This window comes from Sphaeramia orbicularis, chromosome 24 (assembly GCF_902148855.1).
Source record: "Sphaeramia orbicularis chromosome 24, fSphaOr1.1, whole genome shotgun sequence".
Classification (NCBI taxonomy): domain Eukaryota; kingdom Metazoa; phylum Chordata; class Actinopteri; order Kurtiformes; family Apogonidae; genus Sphaeramia; species Sphaeramia orbicularis.
In genome coordinates this window covers 183,110-201,304 of record NC_043979.1, presented here as the reverse complement: position 1 = coordinate 201,304, position 18,195 = coordinate 183,110, and the positions used below count along the sequence as shown (strand labels likewise).

General features: G+C 44.3%; 1 protein-coding gene across 1 annotated transcript; it reads left to right on the top strand.

Moving 5' to 3' along the window:
- Positions 1 to 6,323: 6,323 nt before the first annotated feature.
- serinc1 (serine incorporator 1) lies at positions 6,324 to 18,195 on the top strand. Its single transcript, XM_030128271.1, has 10 exons — positions 6,324 to 6,468; positions 7,628 to 7,789; positions 9,157 to 9,350; positions 9,536 to 9,615; positions 9,941 to 10,078; positions 10,325 to 10,494; positions 13,957 to 14,047; positions 15,380 to 15,521; positions 15,890 to 16,117; positions 17,222 to 18,195. Exons 1-10 carry the CDS (start codon positions 6,430 to 6,432, stop codon positions 17,358 to 17,360), a joined length of 1,383 nt encoding a protein of 460 aa, XP_029984131.1. The 5' UTR covers positions 6,324 to 6,429; the 3' UTR covers positions 17,361 to 18,195.

Below are 18,195 nucleotides of genomic sequence, written 5' to 3'. Positions count from 1 at the left end.
CCCTTACAGACCCTAACCTCCACCTTTAACCCTTACAGACCCTAACCTCCACCTTTAACCCTTACAGACCCAAATGTCCTCCTTTAACCCTTACAGACCCAAACGTCCACCTTTAACCCTTACAGACCCAAATGTCCACCTTTAACCCTTACAGACCCAAACGTCCACCTTTAACCCTTACAGACCCAAACGTCCACCTTTAACCCTTACAGACCCAAACGTCCACCTTTAACCTAATCCATCTACTGATCTACGTAAGCTGTTTCATTCCTGTTGATCCACTAATCCTATCAATCCATGTCAATAATTGGTGTCAAATACAGTTCTTCATCTTTTCACGGTCATCAGATATGACCATATTTGGACGTTCAGAGGCTCCGTAGTTACCGTGGAAACCCCGTCATCTTCTCCAACACTGATTCTCCAGTCAAACCCATGCAGTTGGATCAGTGCCAGTGGATGGACGGGTGCATTGTGGATTGGGTGGCAGTCGGCGGCAGGGGGTTCGACGACCCGATCCCCAGACACAGAGTCTGGCTCTTGGGACATGGAATGTCACTTCACTGGCGGGGGGGGGTGTTTGTGAGGGAGATTTAGAGATACTGTCTAGATACGGTCGGACTCACCTCCACACACAGCTCAGACTCTGGAACCCAAACCCTCGAGAGGGACTGGACTCTCCACTTCTCTGCCGTTGCCCGCGGTGAGAGGCGGCGGGCTGGTGTGGGCTTGCTCATAGCCCCTCAGAGGTGGACTGGTCCATCACCCAAGCTGCAGTCACCCAGGTGCTTGGACAGCTCCTCGGTGGCAGGGCTCCGGGGATGGATGAGGGTCACCCTGAGTACCTTAAGTCTCTGGATGTGCAGGACTGTCTTGGTTGACACGTCTCTGTAACATCTCGTGGCAGTCGGGGACAGTACCTCTGGATTGGCAGACCGGGGTGGTGGTCCCCCTTTTTAAGAAGGGGGACCGGAGGATGTGCTCCAACCACAGGGGGATCACACTCCTCTATTCCCGGCACTGGAGAGGAGGATCCCAGCGATAGTCGAACCTTGGATCCAGGAGGAACAATACGGTTTTCGTCCTGGTCGCGGAACACTGGACCAGCTCTATACTCTCCATCGGGTGCTCAAGGGTTCATGGGAGTTCGCCCAACCAGTCCACATGTGTTTTGTGGATCTGGAGAAGGCGTTCGACCGTGTCCCTCGTGGTATCCTGTGGGGGGTGCTTTGGGAGTATGGGGTCCGGGGCCCTCTGTTAAGGGCAGTCCGGTCCTTGTATGACCGAAGCAGGAGCCTGGTTCGCATTGCTGGCAGTAAGTCAGACCTGTTCCAGGTGCATGTTGGTCTCCGGCAGGGCTGCCCTTTGGCACCGGTTCTGTTCATAATTTTTATGGACAGAATTTCTAGGTGCAGCCAGGGGCCGGAGGGGGTCCGGTTTGGGGACCACAGGATTTCATCTCTGCTTTTTGCAGATGACGTTGTCCTGCTGGTCTCATGGAACCTGGACCTTCAGCGTGTCCTGGGGCGGTTTGGAGCTGAGTGTGAACCGAGCGGAATGAGGATCAGCTCCTCCAAATCCGAGGCCATGGTTCTGGACTAGAAAAAGGTGGTCTCTCCTCTCTGGGTCGGTGGGGAGTCTTTGCCCCCAGTGGAGGAGTTCCAGTATCTGGGTCTGGTTCACAGTGAGGGAAGGATGGAGCGTCAGATTGACAGGTGGGTGGGTGCAGCGTCTGCAGTGCTTGTATGGGTCTGTTGTGGTTCAGAAGGACCTGAGCCGAGAGGAGAAGCTCTGGATTTACCGGTCAGTCTACGTTCAGACCCTCACCTGTGGTCCTGAGCTTCGGGTCAGGACTGAAAGGACCAGATCCAGGATACAAGCGGTGGAAATGAGTTTCCTCTGTAGGGTGGGTGGGTCCACCCTTAGGGATAGGGGGAGGAGCTCAGCCACCAGGGAGGAGGTCAGAGTAGAGCCACTGCTCCTCCACATCCAGAGGAACCAGCTGAGGTGGATCAGACATCTGGTTCAGATCCTCCTGGACTCCTCCCTGGGGAGGTGTTCTGGGCATGTCCCACCAGGAGGAGACCTGAGGGAAGACCTAGGACACGCTGGAGAGACTATGACTGTGGAGCTGGAGTCGGAACGCCTCGGGGTCCCCCCGGAAGAGCTAGAGGAGGAGTCTGAGGAGAGGGAGGAGTCTGAGGTGAGGGAGGAGTCTGAGGTGAGGGAAGTCTGGGCATCCAGGATTAGACTGTTACCCCCGCTACCTGGCCCTGGATAAGAAGAAGATGGATGACTGTCTGACTGAATAAATAAATAAATAAATAAATAAACGAATGACTGAACGAATGAACTAATGTTTGACACTTGTGTTCTCTAACCGTTACTGTTAATCCAGTCTGAACTGGTGCCTCTGTAAACCTGTAAACCTGGTTCTGGTACCCCTCTAAACCTGGTTCTGGTCTTGTTTGTGTTCCAGTTCTCTGTCCTGTATATCCTGTCCTTCCTGGTGCTGGTTCTGGGTCTGGTCCTGTACTCCTCCTCATCCACGTACGTGGCTCAGGACCCGCGTGTCTACAAGCAGTTCAAGAACACCATCACCCAGACCGGCGCCGGCGCCGACCCCCCTCAGCGCGGCGCCGTCGGACTCCCGGAACCGTCCGTCACTTACACCAACCTGGGCCAGGAGTCGGGGGAGGAGCCTCCTGTCCACGTGGACTGAGCTGATTGGTTTGGGGGAGGGTGGGGGGGCGGTGCCTCAGGTTCATTCAGGTCCAGAAACCACCGCGATTTGGTGGGAGTTCTGAGGAGGCGGACTCTGACCACACAGGTGCAAATGAAATAAACATGAAATATATGATTAGAACAAAAAGACGGAGCAGACGAGGGTTAGATTCACTGTGATCGAAGACTGTGTTTAAACCAGGGTTCCACATTTAACCTGATTTAATCTGCAGTCAAATAAGAACAGAAGAACCCAGAAATAATGACAACTGACAGTTTATGTCTGTGTTTGAGTGCAAAAAAAGACATTAAATTATGAAAATACTTACTTTTATAAACTATCCAAACAAAACAGATGTGAATAACCTGAAAAAACGGACATTTCTTCAGATAAATCAGTGTAATGTTCTCAGTCTTCTTCCTCCACTTCTCATTAGTCCATGTGCATTCTGGATCAGATCTCCAAAGACACTAAACACTGAGGAACAGGAAGAAAAGAGTTCAAACTGGACTGAATTTAATACAGACATTTCAGGTTGGACACATTTGTTCAGGTTAGTCACATTTTATTGGTACAGGAGAGTTTGGAAATGGAAAGAGTTTCACAATTTAATGTGATTTTTTGTACTAAAACAAAGAAAAAATGTAAATTATTAATTCAAGATTTTTTGCTTAATTCAAGATTTTTTTTTTTTTTGCTTAATTTAAGTTTTTTTGCTTCAAGATTTTATGCTAAATTTAAGATTTTTTTGTGCTTTATTCAATATTTTTTTTTTTTTGCTAAATTCAAGATTTTTTGCTAAATTTAAGATTTTTTTTTTTTGCTTAATTCAAGATTTTCTTTTTTCTTAATTCAAGATTTTTTTTTTTGGCTTAATTCAAGATTTTTTTGGCTAAATTTAAGATTTTTTTTTACATAATTGAAGATATTTTTTGCTTAATTCAAGATTTTTTGCAAAATGTAATTTTTTTTGTTTTATTCAAGATTTTTTTTGCTTAATTCTAGATTTTTTTTTTACGTAATTGAAGATTTTTTTTGCTCAATTCAAGATTTTTTGTTAAATTTAAGATTTTTTTTTGCTTAGTTCAAGATTTTTTTTTTCCTTAATTCAAGATTTTTTTTGGATTAACTCAAGATTTTTTTCTTTGCTAAATTTAAGATTTTTTTTTTTTGGCTTAATTCAAGATTTTTTTGTCTTAACTCAAGATTTTTTTTTTTGCTAAATTGAAGATTTTTTTTTTTTTTTTTTGCTTAATTCAAGATTTTTTTTGGGCTTAATTCAAGATTTTTTTTTTACTTAATTGAAAATTTTTTTTTTTTGCTTTATTCAAGATTTTTTTTTGGCTTAATTCAAGATTTTTTGTGTAATTGAAGATTTTTTGCTTAATTCAAGATTTTTTTTTTTAATTTAATTGAAGATTTTTGGCTTAATTCAAGATTTTCTTTGCTCAATTAAATTTTTTTTTTTTTGCTTAATTCAAGATTTTTTTTTTACTTAACTTAAGATTTTTTTTTTGCTTAATTCAACATTTTTTCCTTAACTCAGGCAAGTTGTTTTTTTTTTTTTTCTTTTTTTGCTTAATTCAATTCAAGACTGTGGAATTTTCTGACTTTGTAAATTCCTCCCAGATTGGGCCTGATCTGAACCTTTGTTGGGCCTCAGTTGGGCCCCAGGCCTCATGTTTGGCCTCATGTTTGGAGCCCTGGTGTAGACAGTAGTGCTTGTACAGTTGCTGCAGTCATCATGTAGACGTGTAGTGCTTTAGTTTTCCTGTTCTGTTTTCAGTCATACTGTTTGTACAGTTCTATCTGTATTTGTTGTAGTCGGACAGTCGACAGTGTTTATAGATCCAACAAACGCACAAACGTCCACATGTGATATGAACCTGTTTGTGCAAAGTTTATTTACTGCAATAAGAAAAGCATTGTCCAAATGGAGGTATTTTGTCATTTGATATCATTATTTTTTAGATGGAATACATTTGATAAATAAATTTGACTACTTTACTCCAGAAAAATTGAAAATAAAACACTTTCACTCTTTTCCCAGTGGGATTGTCTTGGACAGGATGGAGTTGTGCTTTGAAAAATCTGTATATATGAACTGATAATTTAACAGAACAAATAAAAATCCATTTCAAAACAGTGGCTCAAATTTCCTGAAGGGATGGTGATAGTAATCTAATTACAATCATACACTGTGATTGGTCAAATACAGTCTAGTCTAATGAGGATCAAATGGACCCTTACAGACCCAAACGTCCTCCTTCAACCTAAACCATCTACTGATCTAAACTGTTTCAGTCCTGTTGATCCAATAATCCTATCAGTACAGGTCAATAATTGGTGTCAAATACAGTTCTTCATCTTTTCATGGTCATCAGATATGACCATATTTGAACGTTCAGAGTCTCTGTAGTTACCGTGGAAACACCGTCATCTTCTCCAACACTGATTCTCCAGTCAAACCCATGCAGTTGGATCAGTGCCAGTGGATGGACACACTGGGTTTGTGTTCAGTTCAGGACAGACTGGACTGAAAAAAAACACCTTTTTCTTCAGTTTTTCTCTGTTTCTGATAAAATAACTGTCAATTTTGAACAGAGCTGTAATGAACATTTTTATGGCCAGTAAATTAAATTCAGGAAAATATTTGGTTTATACTGAAAAAATGCAAAATACAGAGGATAATATTATAATAAATGGTGATAAATCACTGAAGAAAGGCTAGATACAGAGGAATGTCATCTGGGAACTGACACAGAAGGAGCTGTTGGTGTTTATGTTAAAAACAGGTGCAGTACCAGTGTTCAGCCTGGGGGGGCAGTACCAGTGTTCAGCCTGGGGGGGCAGTACCAGTGTTCAGCCTGGGGGTGCAGTACCAGTGTTCAGCCTGGGGGGGCAGTACCAGTGTTCAGCCTGGGGGTGCAGTACCAGTGTTCAGCCTGTGGGGGGGTGCAGTACCAGTGTTCAGCCTGGGGGGGCAGTACCAGTGTTCAGCCTGTGTGTGGGGGGGGTGCAGTACCAGTGTTCAGCCTGGGGGGGCAGTACCAGTGTTCAGCCTGTGGGGGGGTTGCAGTACCAGTGTTCAGCCTGGGGGGGCAGTACCAGTGTTCAGCCTGGGGGGGCAGTACCAGTGTTCAGCATGGGGGGGCCGTACCAGTGTTCAGCTGTGGGGGGGTGCAGTACCAGTGTTCAGCCTGGGGGGGCAGTACCAGTGTTCAGCCTGGGGGGGCAGTACCAGTGTTCAGCCTGGGGGTGCAGTACCAGTGTTCAGCCTGTGTGTGGGGGGGGTGCAGTACCAGTGTTCAGCCTGGGGGGGCACGTACCAGTGTCAGCCTGTGGGGGGGGGGGGGGGGTGCAGTACCAGTGTTCAGCCTGGGGGGGCAGTACCAGTGTTCAGCCTGTGGGGGGGGGGGGTTGCAGTACCAGTGTTCAGCCTGGGGGGGCAGTACCAGTGTTCAGCCTGGGGGGGCAGTACCAGTGTTCAGCCTGTGGGGGGGTGCAGTACCGGTGTTCAGCCTGTGGGTGCAGTACCAGTGTTGAGCCTGGGGGGGCAGTGGTGCGCCCTCCTGTGTGTGAGCTGCAGCTGAAGCTCAGAGGAAGAACAGCAGAACAACACAGAGCCGCCATCTTGTGACAAACAAACCCGGAGCTGTTGATCTGAGTCTGGTCCAGTTTTAGACCAACAGACGGTATCCACCATGGGGGCTGTTCTAGGACTGTGTTCGATGGCCAGCTGGGTAAGTGACGGGACCGGGACCGGTACTGGGGTCGGGTTCGGTAAAAGTGTGGGTCCAGGGTTGAGTGGATGTGGTTTTGGTGCCGCTGTTATGACTGCGCAATATGTGGAAAACAACAGGCCGGAGTCCAAGACCGGCCCAGAAGGACCCACATAGACCCCATAAACCACCAGCAGCTGGTTTTATTCACAGGGACGGACTCAGGGTCCGGTTCAGAGGGTTTACGTGGAGGTTCGGATTAGAAGGAGCCGAACCAGAACCGGGTTATGGCTGTGTTTACGACCAACCCGCATCCATGTTTGGACTGATGGATGAAGACCAGACCAGGATCTGAGACCAGAATCTGAGACCCAGACCAGGATCTGAGACCAGAATCTGAGACCCAGACCAGGCTCTTAGACCAGGATCTGAGACCCAGACCAGGATCTGAGACCAGGATCTGAGACCCAGACCAGGATCTGAGACCCAGACCAGGATCTGAGACCAGAATCTGAGACCCAGACCAGGATCTGAGACCAGGATCTGAGACCCAGACCAGGATCTGAGACCAGGATCTGAGGCCCAGACCAGGATCTGAGACCATGATCTGAGACCCAGACCAGGATCTGAGACCAGGATCTGAGGCCCAGACCAGGATCTGATACCAGAATCTGAGGCCCAGACCAGGATCTGAGACCATAATCTGAGACCCAGACCAGGATCTGAGACCAGGATCTGAGACCCAGACCAAGATCTGGACTAAGATCTGAGACCCAGACCAGAATCTGCAGGGGAACATGGACCTCCACTGGTCCAAATCTGAGAAGTAAACACAGAACACCAGAATAAAACAGCAGACACACTGAACTGAATGAATGAACTAAACCAAACCAGACCTGGGTTCAGCTGTGGATATCTGAACAGTCCAGCGACATAATAAACAGATGTTCCCAGTGGAATATTCCAGTGGAATGGAACAGAGGTCAGAACAGGAAAGTCTATAATGGACATAGTTTTATGAGCAGGAGTTTAAACCTCCAGCAGAGTTTACTGGAACACACCTGCTGCTGCTGTTGTTGTTGTTGTTGTAACTCTTCCTACCAGAACAGTTGTTGATTGTCTTAGTGACTATAAATGGTTCCTTGTGCGTACCTCTTACATTTGTCCCCTGCCTGTGCAGATCCCGTGCCTGTGCGGCAGCGCCCCCTGCCTGCTGTGCAGTTGCTGTCCCAGTGGGAATAACTCGACGGTGACCCGCCTCATCTACGCCTTCTTCCTGCTGCTGGGTGTGGCCATCGCCTGCATCATGCTGATGCCTGGGATGGAGGAGCATCTGAAGAAGGTACAGATTACCTAACGAAAAAAATAATAATAATTTTAAAAAAAGGTACTGATCAGCTGACTGACACTGAGCTCATGAGCCCACTGGTGTTCAGACGGGTTTATTTATTACAGACAGGAGCTGTGACTGCAGCACACGTGGAGTTTATATTCACAGCAGAGCTGGAACTAATGACTCCAGAGTGGGGTGACAGTTGAACAGTCACTGGTTACTGGAACCACTGGTACAACTGCACCAAACAAACCAAGAAAAGGCTCTGATTCTTATTTATTACAGAAATAAAATAAATTGTCTTTACTTTAACAAGAAAATTTGATGCACAACAATTAGAATGCATTGTTCAATTCAGTTTCCAATACGTTAAATTAAATTAGATTAGATTACCATACTTTCTGGACTATAAGCCGCTATTTTTTTCTGGTTTTGAACCCTGCGGCTTATACAGCGATGCAGCTCCAGTATAGATTTAAACGGGCTAACATCCTCCAGGGGGCGCTCTAACAGGAAGCACAGAAGTGAGACAGACAGGAGGAAGAGGTGATGAAGAGGAGGAGTTTGAATCTGAACTTTGAACAATCATTTTGCATGTCATGCACAAACCCTCATCATGGAAAACACACGAAGAAATGCATATTTTGCAGCTTTTAAGTTAAAAGCAATCGATGTGTCTGTAAAGAAGGAAATAGAGCTGCAGCACCGAAGTGCCACTGAGCAACAACGGAGGAGAGACTGAGAAGGAGTGTGACGGAGCTGAGGCTGTTCAACTCCAACACTGGAGAAGACGACTGCAGTGGTTTAATGAGCAGAAGAAGAGGAAGACACAGATCAGTGACTGTTGTGGGTTTGTGAACCAGCCTGTTCCTGACGTTTGACTGACGTTCCAGACACTGTTTGGACAAAAGCAGTGAAGGATGGAAATAAATACTTAAATAATCTGTCTGTTTACCATCTGTCTGTGGAAATATCTCATGTCACAACGTGGACACCTGCGGCTTAGAGTCAGGTGTGACTTAAAGTCAGCCGCGGCTTATATTCCAGTGCGCTTTATAGCCTGGAAAGTACAGTAAATCAGATTAGATTAAATTCAGTTCAATTAGATTAGAGTAGATTAAATTAAATTGAACTTTTTTTTGCACTGAAATTAAGTATCTGAATTTTTTAAAATTCTAAATACATGAACATAGTTGAATTCAGAGACAAACAATTCTGATACTTAACTTCAGTGCAAAAAAATGAGTGCCAGGCTTTTATAATTCAAAATCTGATGAGACAGATTTACTTCCATAAGGCTGAGTGTGTATGAGTGTGTGTGTGTGTGTGTGTTGTGATTGTTTTAACTCTGCGTTGTCTGCGTGTGTTTCCTGTAGATCCCAGGTTTCTGTGAGGGGGGGGCCGGCTCGTCCATCCCTGGGGTGGAGGGTCATGTGAACTGTGACGTGCTGGTGGGGTATAAGGCTGTGTACAGGGTGTGCTTCGGCATGGCCATGTTCTTCCTCCTCTTTTCTCTGCTCATGATCAAAGTGAAGAGCAGCCAGGACCCACGGGCTGCCCTGCACAACGGGTGAGTCCACCACTACCCACAATGCACCTGGGCGGGCGGGGCTTCAAACACACATGCTCAGTGTCTGATTGTCTGAGGGGAATGGGACTCATATGTCAATCATATGTAGAATTAGGTGTATATGTACGTGTATCTATATCTGTATTGAAGAACTTGTGAATGTTCTTTTGTTTTTTCTCAAACAGGTTTTGGTTTTTCAAGTTCGCTGCAGCTGCTGCCATCACTATTGGATCCTTTTTCATCTCTGAAGGGCCTTTCACCACCGGTAACACACATTCTGCAATGGAGTATGTAGAGCATCACAATATGAGGAGGAGGGGGGACACCACTCAGTATTATTGATAATAATAATAATAATTATTATTATTGTTATTATTATTATTATCAACAGAATAGAATAGAACAGAGTAGAACAGCCTTCATTGTGTGGAACGTGCAGGTGTTTTGGTGGAGCGTGCAGGTGTTTTGGTGGAACGTGCAGGTGTTTTGGTGGAGCGTGCAGGTGCTTTGGTGGAGCGTGCAGGTGTTTTGGTGGAGCGTGCAGGTGTTGCAGGTGTGTGCTCAGTGCTCGTTGTCCTTTGCTTCCTCAGTCTGGTTCTATGTGGGCATGGCCGGGGCCTTCTGCTTCATCCTCATCCAACTGGTTCTGCTGATCGACTTCGCCCACTCCTGGAACGAGTCCTGGGTGGAGAAGATGGAGGAGGGCAACTCCAGGTGTTGGTATGCAGGTAAGACCGCCACATGACAACGGTGTGACCATCACATGACCACCACATGACCATGATGGACAGACAGATGGACTTCATGTGTCCAAACTGGGACACACCAGTATGACACCTATCCTACAGACAGACCCACTGTCAGACTGTAAACCCCACCCATTCCCAGTATAAACCTGTTTTTGCTGTGGTGTAGACTGGACTGTGACGCTCCAAAGCCTTAAACCTGGTCCTGTTGGTCCTGTTTGTCTCCAGCCCTGCTGTCCGTCACCACTCTGAACTACATCCTGTCTCTGGTGGCCTTGGTCATGTTCTACGTCTACTACACGCACTCAGACGGCTGCACCGAGAACAAAGTCTTCATCAGCATCAACATGTTACTGTGCGTCGGCGTGTCCGTCATGTCCATCCTGCCTCAGATTCAGGTTCCCAACACTTGGCTTTTATACTCATGTTTTCAGATATGAAGAGGAGGTCTGAGGCAGGTTACTGTCCTGAAGAGGTGGAAGTGGACGTGTTAAAGATGAGTCAGCAGTGGTGAAGGGTGTCCACTGAACACAGAAGAGTTGAATCCAGAAATGATGTTTATATCAGCATCAACACTAATGAAGGATTAAGGATTTAAGGAAGTATAGGGAATATAATGAGATAGAAAAAGTAAATATATATGTGTGTGTGTGTGTGTGTGTGTGTGTGTGTGTAAAGTTGCCCCTAAAAACAGTAATAGTACAGAAAAATGGATGTAAAACAGCCAATACTGAGCAGTATTTCCAGTCAGTCCCAGTCTTTGGTGAGGGTTTCTAATAATAACTGAACAGTAGAAGAAACCGTTTGTACAACCACAGAAAAACTCAGTATTATTGAGTCTTTGTGGATGGAACATTCAGCTTCTGTTCTTCAGGCTGTTTGATATGTATTGGTAGTGTATATATATGAACAGTATTAACAGTATTGACAGTACACTACTGGTCCAAAGTGTTAGACCAGCCCAGTTTGTTCCAGTTGAGTCTGTAAATTCCATCAGTTCCAGTTTAATGAACAGCTGTAAATGGTCCAAAGGTCAGAGTGAACTGACAGGAAAAAAAAGGTAAGGTTAAACCAAACTGAAAAATAAAGTACATTTCAGAATTCTACAAAAAGGAGAACAAGAAATGGGTGAACAACTGAAAGCAGTTCTGCAGCAGTGGAGGTTGATCAAGTCTGGAAAGTTGGTGGTTCAATTCCTGCAGGTGTCCCAGCATTTGTGAATTCCTTCCACCCCCTGTGTCTGCAGAACAGGAGTGTGGAACACACTGTGGTACCAGACCCATGGAGCAGGACTGGAACAGGACTGGACTGAAGAAAGGAGTGTGGTACTGTAAAAATGGAAAAGAGGAAAAGGAATGAACCAGAGAAGAGAGACAGAGCATCAGAAGAGGGAAAAATGGAGGTGTGTCCTCCAGAGAAATGTCCAAGAAAGTCCAGGTGTCAGGAAGTCCAGTTTCCTTCAGCATCCAAAGGCACTGAAACTGGACTGGAAATGCAGACAGAAGAGGTCTGGAAGAAGCACAGACACAACAGAAGAAGAAGAAGAGTTTAGGACAGAAAACAGCTGGAGTGAGAGGAGACTGACAGGACAACAGCTGAAAGAAGAGAGAAGAGAGAGGAGGAGGAAGAGAGGAGGTCATAGAGGAGGAGGAGAGGAGACTGACAGGACAACAGCTGAAAGAAGAGAGAAGAGAGACGAGGAGGAAGAGAGGAGGTCATAGAGGAGGAGGAGAGGAGACTGACAGGACAACAGCTGAAAGAAGAGAGAGGAGGAGGAAGAGAGGAGGTCATAGAGGAGGAGGAGAGGAGACTGACAGGACAACAGCTGAAAGAAGAGAGAAGAGAGAGGAGGAGGAAGAGAAGAGGTCATAGAGGAGGAGGAGAGGAGACTGACAGGACAACAGCTGAAAGAAGAGAGAAGAGAGAGGAGGAGGAAGAGAGGAGGTCATAGAGGAGGAGGAGAGGAGGACTGACAGGACAACAGCTGAAAGAAGAGAGAGGAGGAGGAAGAGAGGAGGTCATAGAGGAGGAGGAGAGGAGACTGACAGGACAACAGCTGAAAGAAGAGAGAAGAGAGAGGAGGAGGAAGAGAAGAGGTCATAGAGGAGGAGGAGAGGAGACTGACAGGACAACAGCTGAAAGAAGAGAGAAGAGAGAGGAGGAGGAAGAGAGGAAGAGTTTACACTGAACACACTGAACACATGAGTTTACACTGAACAGAGTGAACAGATGAGTTTACACTGAACAGAGTGAACAGATGAGTTTACACTGAACAGAGTGAACAGATGGGTTTACACTGAACAGAGTGAACAGATGAGTTTACACTGAACAGAGTGAACAGATGAGTTTACACTGAACAGAGTGAACAGATGAGTTTACACATGACAGAGTGAACAGATGAGTTTACATGAACGAGTGAAACAGATGGGTTTACCATGAACAGAGTGACAGATGAGTTTACACTGAACAGATGAGTTTACACTGAACAGAGTGAACAGATGAGTTTACACTGAACAGATGAGTTTACACTGAGACAGAGGTGAACAGATGAGTTTACACTGAACAGAGTGAACAGATTGTTTACACTGAACAGAGTGAACAGATGGTTTACATGAACAGAGTGAACAGATGAGTTTACACTGAACAGATGAGTTTACATGAACAGATTGAACAGGAGTTACACTGAACAGATGGAGTTTACAATGAACAGAGTAACAGATGAGTTTACACTGAACAGATGAGTTTACACTGAACAGAGTGAACAGATGAGTTTACACTGAACAGAGTGAACAGATGAGTTTACACTGAACAGAGTGAACAGATGGGTTTACACTGAACAGAGTGAACAGATGAGTTTACACTGAACAGATGAGTTTACACTGAACAGAGTGAACAGATGAGTTTACACTGAACAGATGAGTTTACACTGAACAGAGTGAACAGATGAGTTTACACTGAACAGATGAGTTTACACTGAACAGAGTGAACAGATGCAGGTCTGATGGGTCCAGTTGCAGCTAAAGCCATTGCTGGACCATGAAACAGCACCAGTGGAACTACTGAAGACTGGAGGAAGGGGCTGATGGACTGATCATACTGCTTTCAGTTGTTCACCCATTTCTTGTTCTCCTCTTTGTAGAATTCTGAAATGTACTTTATTTTTCAGTTTTGTTTAACCTTACCTTTTATTCTTTTTTTTTCCTCTGTCAGTTCACTCTGACCTTTGGACCATTTACAGCTGTTCATTGGACTGGAACTGATGGAATTTGCAGACTAAACTGGAACAAACTGGGCTGGTTTAAAACTTTTGACCAGTAGTGTGTGTATGTATGTATGTATATGTCTGTGTGTGTGTATATATTAATAGTATTGACAGTATGTATCTCTATGAACTGAAGTTTATAAAAATAGTGCATTTCTATTGAATTGAATTGCCTTTGTTGTCATTTGACAGTACAGAGTGCATCAGACGAAATTAAGTTCAATGATTAGGGACACCAGGCCGCTGCTCTAGTACAGAGTACAACTAGAGCGCATCCACAAAACCCTGTTCTTCAAAAAAAAAATGATGATGAATATTAAATGGTGAATAAATATTTCATGGTTATTGCAGAACAGTCGTCCTAGTTAAGGTTAACGGGACGTTCAGGTGTGTGTGTGTGTGTGTGTGTGTGTGTGTGAGTGACTGACAGACAGTCCAACCCTGTGACCATAACACCATAGACCAGTTCCCAAAGTGGGGGGGCATGAGATGATGTTTCATAAACCTGTTGATGTGGTGGAGGGTTCCACTAACGTGTGTGTGTGTGTGTGTGTGTGTGTGTGTGTGTGTGTGTGTGTGTGTGTGTGTGTGTGTGCAGGAGTCCCAGCCCAGGTCTGGTCTGCTCCAGTCGTCCCTGGTCACCCTCTACACCATGTATGTGACGTGGTCGGCCATGACCAACGAACCCGGTATGAGAACCTTCAGCCCCAGCGCAGATCCAACCCTGTGTCCATGTTTGTCTGTGGACGTTTGTACAAATAAAAGAGTAGAATTCTGAAGACATGAACCTAAACTAACCTGTGTCTGCACCAGGGCTGTTAGACCACGTTAGTTCAGGTTCCACATTCAGACCCATACCATCTGAACGAAAACATCATCTATACACAATAATAACTACAAAGCTTTATGTGTTACAGCGAAAAAGTCCAATTACATGATGACAGTGTTTACATCAACAAACTGTCCTTTAAAAAAATTTAAATAACATGAACAGCCTGAACTGTCTGACGAAAAATCAGTGCATTTGACCAATATTCAGCCTCAGTTTATTATTTACACATGTTCATTCTAACGTACAGACACAGAGGATCTACAAATACACAAATATTTAAGAACAGACTGAATATTGGAACAATTATAAATTTATATGAAGACAGTTCAGGTTCATACTTTTGTTAAAGGATAGTTTATAAATAAAATTTTTTACAAAATTTTCCTTTTTTACATTAAAACAAAAAGAAACATGTATTTGTTATTATTTACATTTTGTTCTGATCATATTTGACTGGTTCTGATCCACTTCAGATCGAACTGGGCTGAATGCAGAACCTGAACTAAAACGATTTTAACACCTTCAGTGAACATTTTTCAGTTTGCAGATTCATCCCGTGGGCCGGATCGGACCTTTTAGTGGGCCAGTTCTGGCCCACGGGCCGTATGTTTGACACCTGTGCTTGAACCTGATTTCTGCAGCTTTAATTAAAGCTCATTTATTTTGTGAAAGGACAGTTTGTAAATGGAAACATTTTCATGTAATTTTACTTTTTACACTAAAACAAAGTCACACTACAGCAGTCACTCTGTCTGTGGAACCTGAACTGACAGCCTTTCTTATTCATATGTTCAGTGTCATTGTTTCATTTCATAAATTTGTCCTGTGGGTCGGATATGGAAGTAAATCTGTGTCATCAGATTTTGAATTAGAAAAGCCACTGAATTTCTTGCACTGAATTTTTTTTTGCACTGAAATTAAGTATCTGAATTGTTTGTCTCTGAATTCAACTATGTTCATAAATTTAGAATAAAAAAAATTCAGATGCAAAAAATTCAGATACTTAATTTAAGTGCAAAAAAAAAATTCAGTGCTAGAATTTCAGTGGCTTTTATAATTCAAAATCTGATGAGACAGATTGACTTCCGTAGTCAGATCGGACCATGTTTTGGCCGGTTCTGGTCCGTGGGCCTCATGTTTGACCCCCCCGCTCCGAGCCGGACTCACCCCCCCGTTCTGTGCCTCACAGACAGGAAGTGTAACCCGAGCCTTCTGGGTATTATCGGTCTGAACAGCACCGGTCCTGCGGGACAGGGTCAGGTGGTCCAGTGGTGGGACGCCCAGGGCATTGTGGGCCTGCTGCTGTTCCTCATGTGTGTCCTCTACTCCAGGTCAGTACCACGTCCAACTGTCTGACTGTAGGTCAAAGTTCACATTTGTTATGAATTTTTAAGATCTTTTTTTTCCATTTCCTTCTAATGAGTGAAATTTAAAATGTCTATAAAAACAATTTTTTTTTTCAGTTTCCTTCAAACTTGTCACATATATAGAAGCAACTGATATGACATCAGCACACACATAGACATGATGACATCATCTGGATCCATGACAACATAAGATACAATACATGTGAGGGGCGGGGCTTGTGTCTGGAACCACCTGTTTTAGATGTTTATATGTAATATAACAGACATCACTGTGATAAAAAGACAAAAAAAAAACTAATCGTGTGTGTGTGTGTGTGTGTTTCTTTCCTCAGTATCCGTAACTCGTCCAACGCTCAGGTGAATAAACTGACTCTGACCTCAGATGAGTCTGCGCTCATTGAGGACGGCCCAAACTCCGCCTCCTTGGAGGAGGGGGGTGGCGGCCTCAACAGGGCCGTAGATAATGAGAAGGAGGGCGTCACCTACTCCTACTCCTTCTTCCACTTCATGCTGTTCCTGGCCTCGCTCTACATCATGATGACTCTGACCAACTGGTACAGGTACGGACCACCCACCGATACTCGCATCAGTATCCGATTACTGTCAACAGTCTAATCTGATTATATCTGATCACATACCAGCAGGAATCCGATCACAATCACATACCAGCAGTAATCTGATTACAGTCAATCAGATTAACACACCTGGATTTGTCCCCAATACTCCCATGTCTTCATGCATGGATACAGTATATGTATACAGGGTGGGGAAGCAAAATGTACAATATTTTGAGGCAGGGATTGAAAGACAGTGTATGACCAATTAGTTTATTGAAAGTCATGAGAATTTATTTGCCACAAGAAAATGTCCATAATAGAAAATGTTTTTATTCTATGTGTCCTCCTTCTTTCTCAATAACTGCCTTCACACGCTTCCTGAAACTTGTGCAAGTGTTCCTCAAATATTGGGGTGACAACTTCTCCCATTCTTCTTTAATAGTATCTTCCAGACTTTCTGGTAATAGTTTTGCTCATAGTCATTCTCTTCTTTCCATTATAAACAGTCTTTATGGACACTCCAACTATTTTTGAAATCTCCTTTGGTGTGACGAGTGCATTCAGCAAATCCCACACTCTTTGACGTTTGCTTTCCTGATTACTCATATGGGCAGAAGTTTGTGAAAAGGTATGGATAATAGTGTTAGGTATGATTATGACATCAGTATATGTTTGGGTTCAAAACAACTGACGTAGTGTCTGCTGAGAAAAAACAACTAGATGTTCAGTGTAAATTTTGCTTCCCCACCCTGTGTGTATACCATATATGTATATGTACACAGTATATGTATAAGTATATGGTTGTAGTATATGTATACTGTATATATATGTGTAGATAGATAGATAGTGGTAATATAGGACATATACAGTTCAGGTTCCACATACATAAAGTATCTCCTCTTTTATTCTTGGTGAGTGTTCCCCCTGCTGGTCAGATGTGGTATAACTGATCCAGTCTAACCCCAGTGAACAGCAGATGAACTGGAGAAGAAAACACAAACAAACCTTTAATAGTCTGAATCCTATCAGATCCACTCAGTATTATTATGGCTGTGGAGCTTGGACTTTTCCATCCTGTAAATACTGTGTTTTTTTGTTTTTTTTCAGTCCTGACTCTAAGTATGAGACCATGACCAGCCGCTGGCCGTCGGTCTGGGTGAAGATGTGTTCCAGCTGGATCTGCCTGGGCCTGTACGTCTGGACCCTGGTGGCCCCGCTGGTCCTGGTCAACAGAGACTTTGACTGAAACTGTCGTCGCTCACACACTCTGTCACCGTCGTGTCTGTGGCTGTGGTTTGTTTCAGTAGGTATTAAAACGGGGTGCGGACCGGACCGGACCGGACCGCTCTGCTGTGCTTTGTGACTCCTGTAAATACACCCTGTATATTCCCGCTCCATTCGTTTCCTTAAAGACGACGCTGCATGCTGTGATGATAAAAACGTACAGTGGCGCCAACACTTCAGCTTTTGTGCAGTATTTACATTTGGAGTTAGTGTCGCTTTTAAAAAAAGGGTGTTTGATCCTGTTCTGTTTCAGAGTGCGTGGGACTGACTGCGGCAGGAGCGTTGGATGTGCTCTAGTTCTCTGCTCTCATGTGTTGAAGCTTCACACAGAACATCGTTATCCTCATATAATGACCCAAGTCTAAGACGAACGGACCCGAGGCTGTGGTCCCGTTGAACCCAGGGCTTTGGTTTCTAGTGTTAGGGGTCTGTCAGGATAAATATCAGTGCATTGCTTCATCTGGTTCAGTTCCTCTCTTTGTTTCTAAAATGATTCACAGATGGTTCAGACTGATTTTCTATCGTTTTTTTCACTGCTTTTCCCTGTTCTTCCTCTAAATGTCTGTAATATTTGTCCTGCTCCGACTGTAAATACTAATGTTCTTCCTCATGGAACCATCTACTGTCATCACATCTGACTGAGGAGCAAACATCTACCATTGAATTACAGTCAAATATGGAGGTTTATCAACTAGATGGACATAAAATATGTGGACACATCACCCAAAAACCATTGAATAATTACCCAAAAAACACCCAGAAATTACCTCCAAAACCACCCAAAAACCACTTAATAA

Bases quoted from the DNA above. Each gene is read 5' to 3' on its own strand.
- serinc1 (XM_030128271.1), top strand. From the start codon at position 6,430: ATGGGGGCTGTTCTAGGACTGTGTTCGATGGCCAGCTGG. The intron at 9,351-9,535 runs GTGAGTCCACCA...TTTCTCAAACAG, and splicing joins CGGGCTGCCCTGCACAACGG to GTTTTGGTTTTTCAAGTTCG. The intron at 10,079-10,324 runs GTAAGACCGCCA...GTTTGTCTCCAG, and splicing joins CTCCAGGTGTTGGTATGCAG to CCCTGCTGTCCGTCACCACT.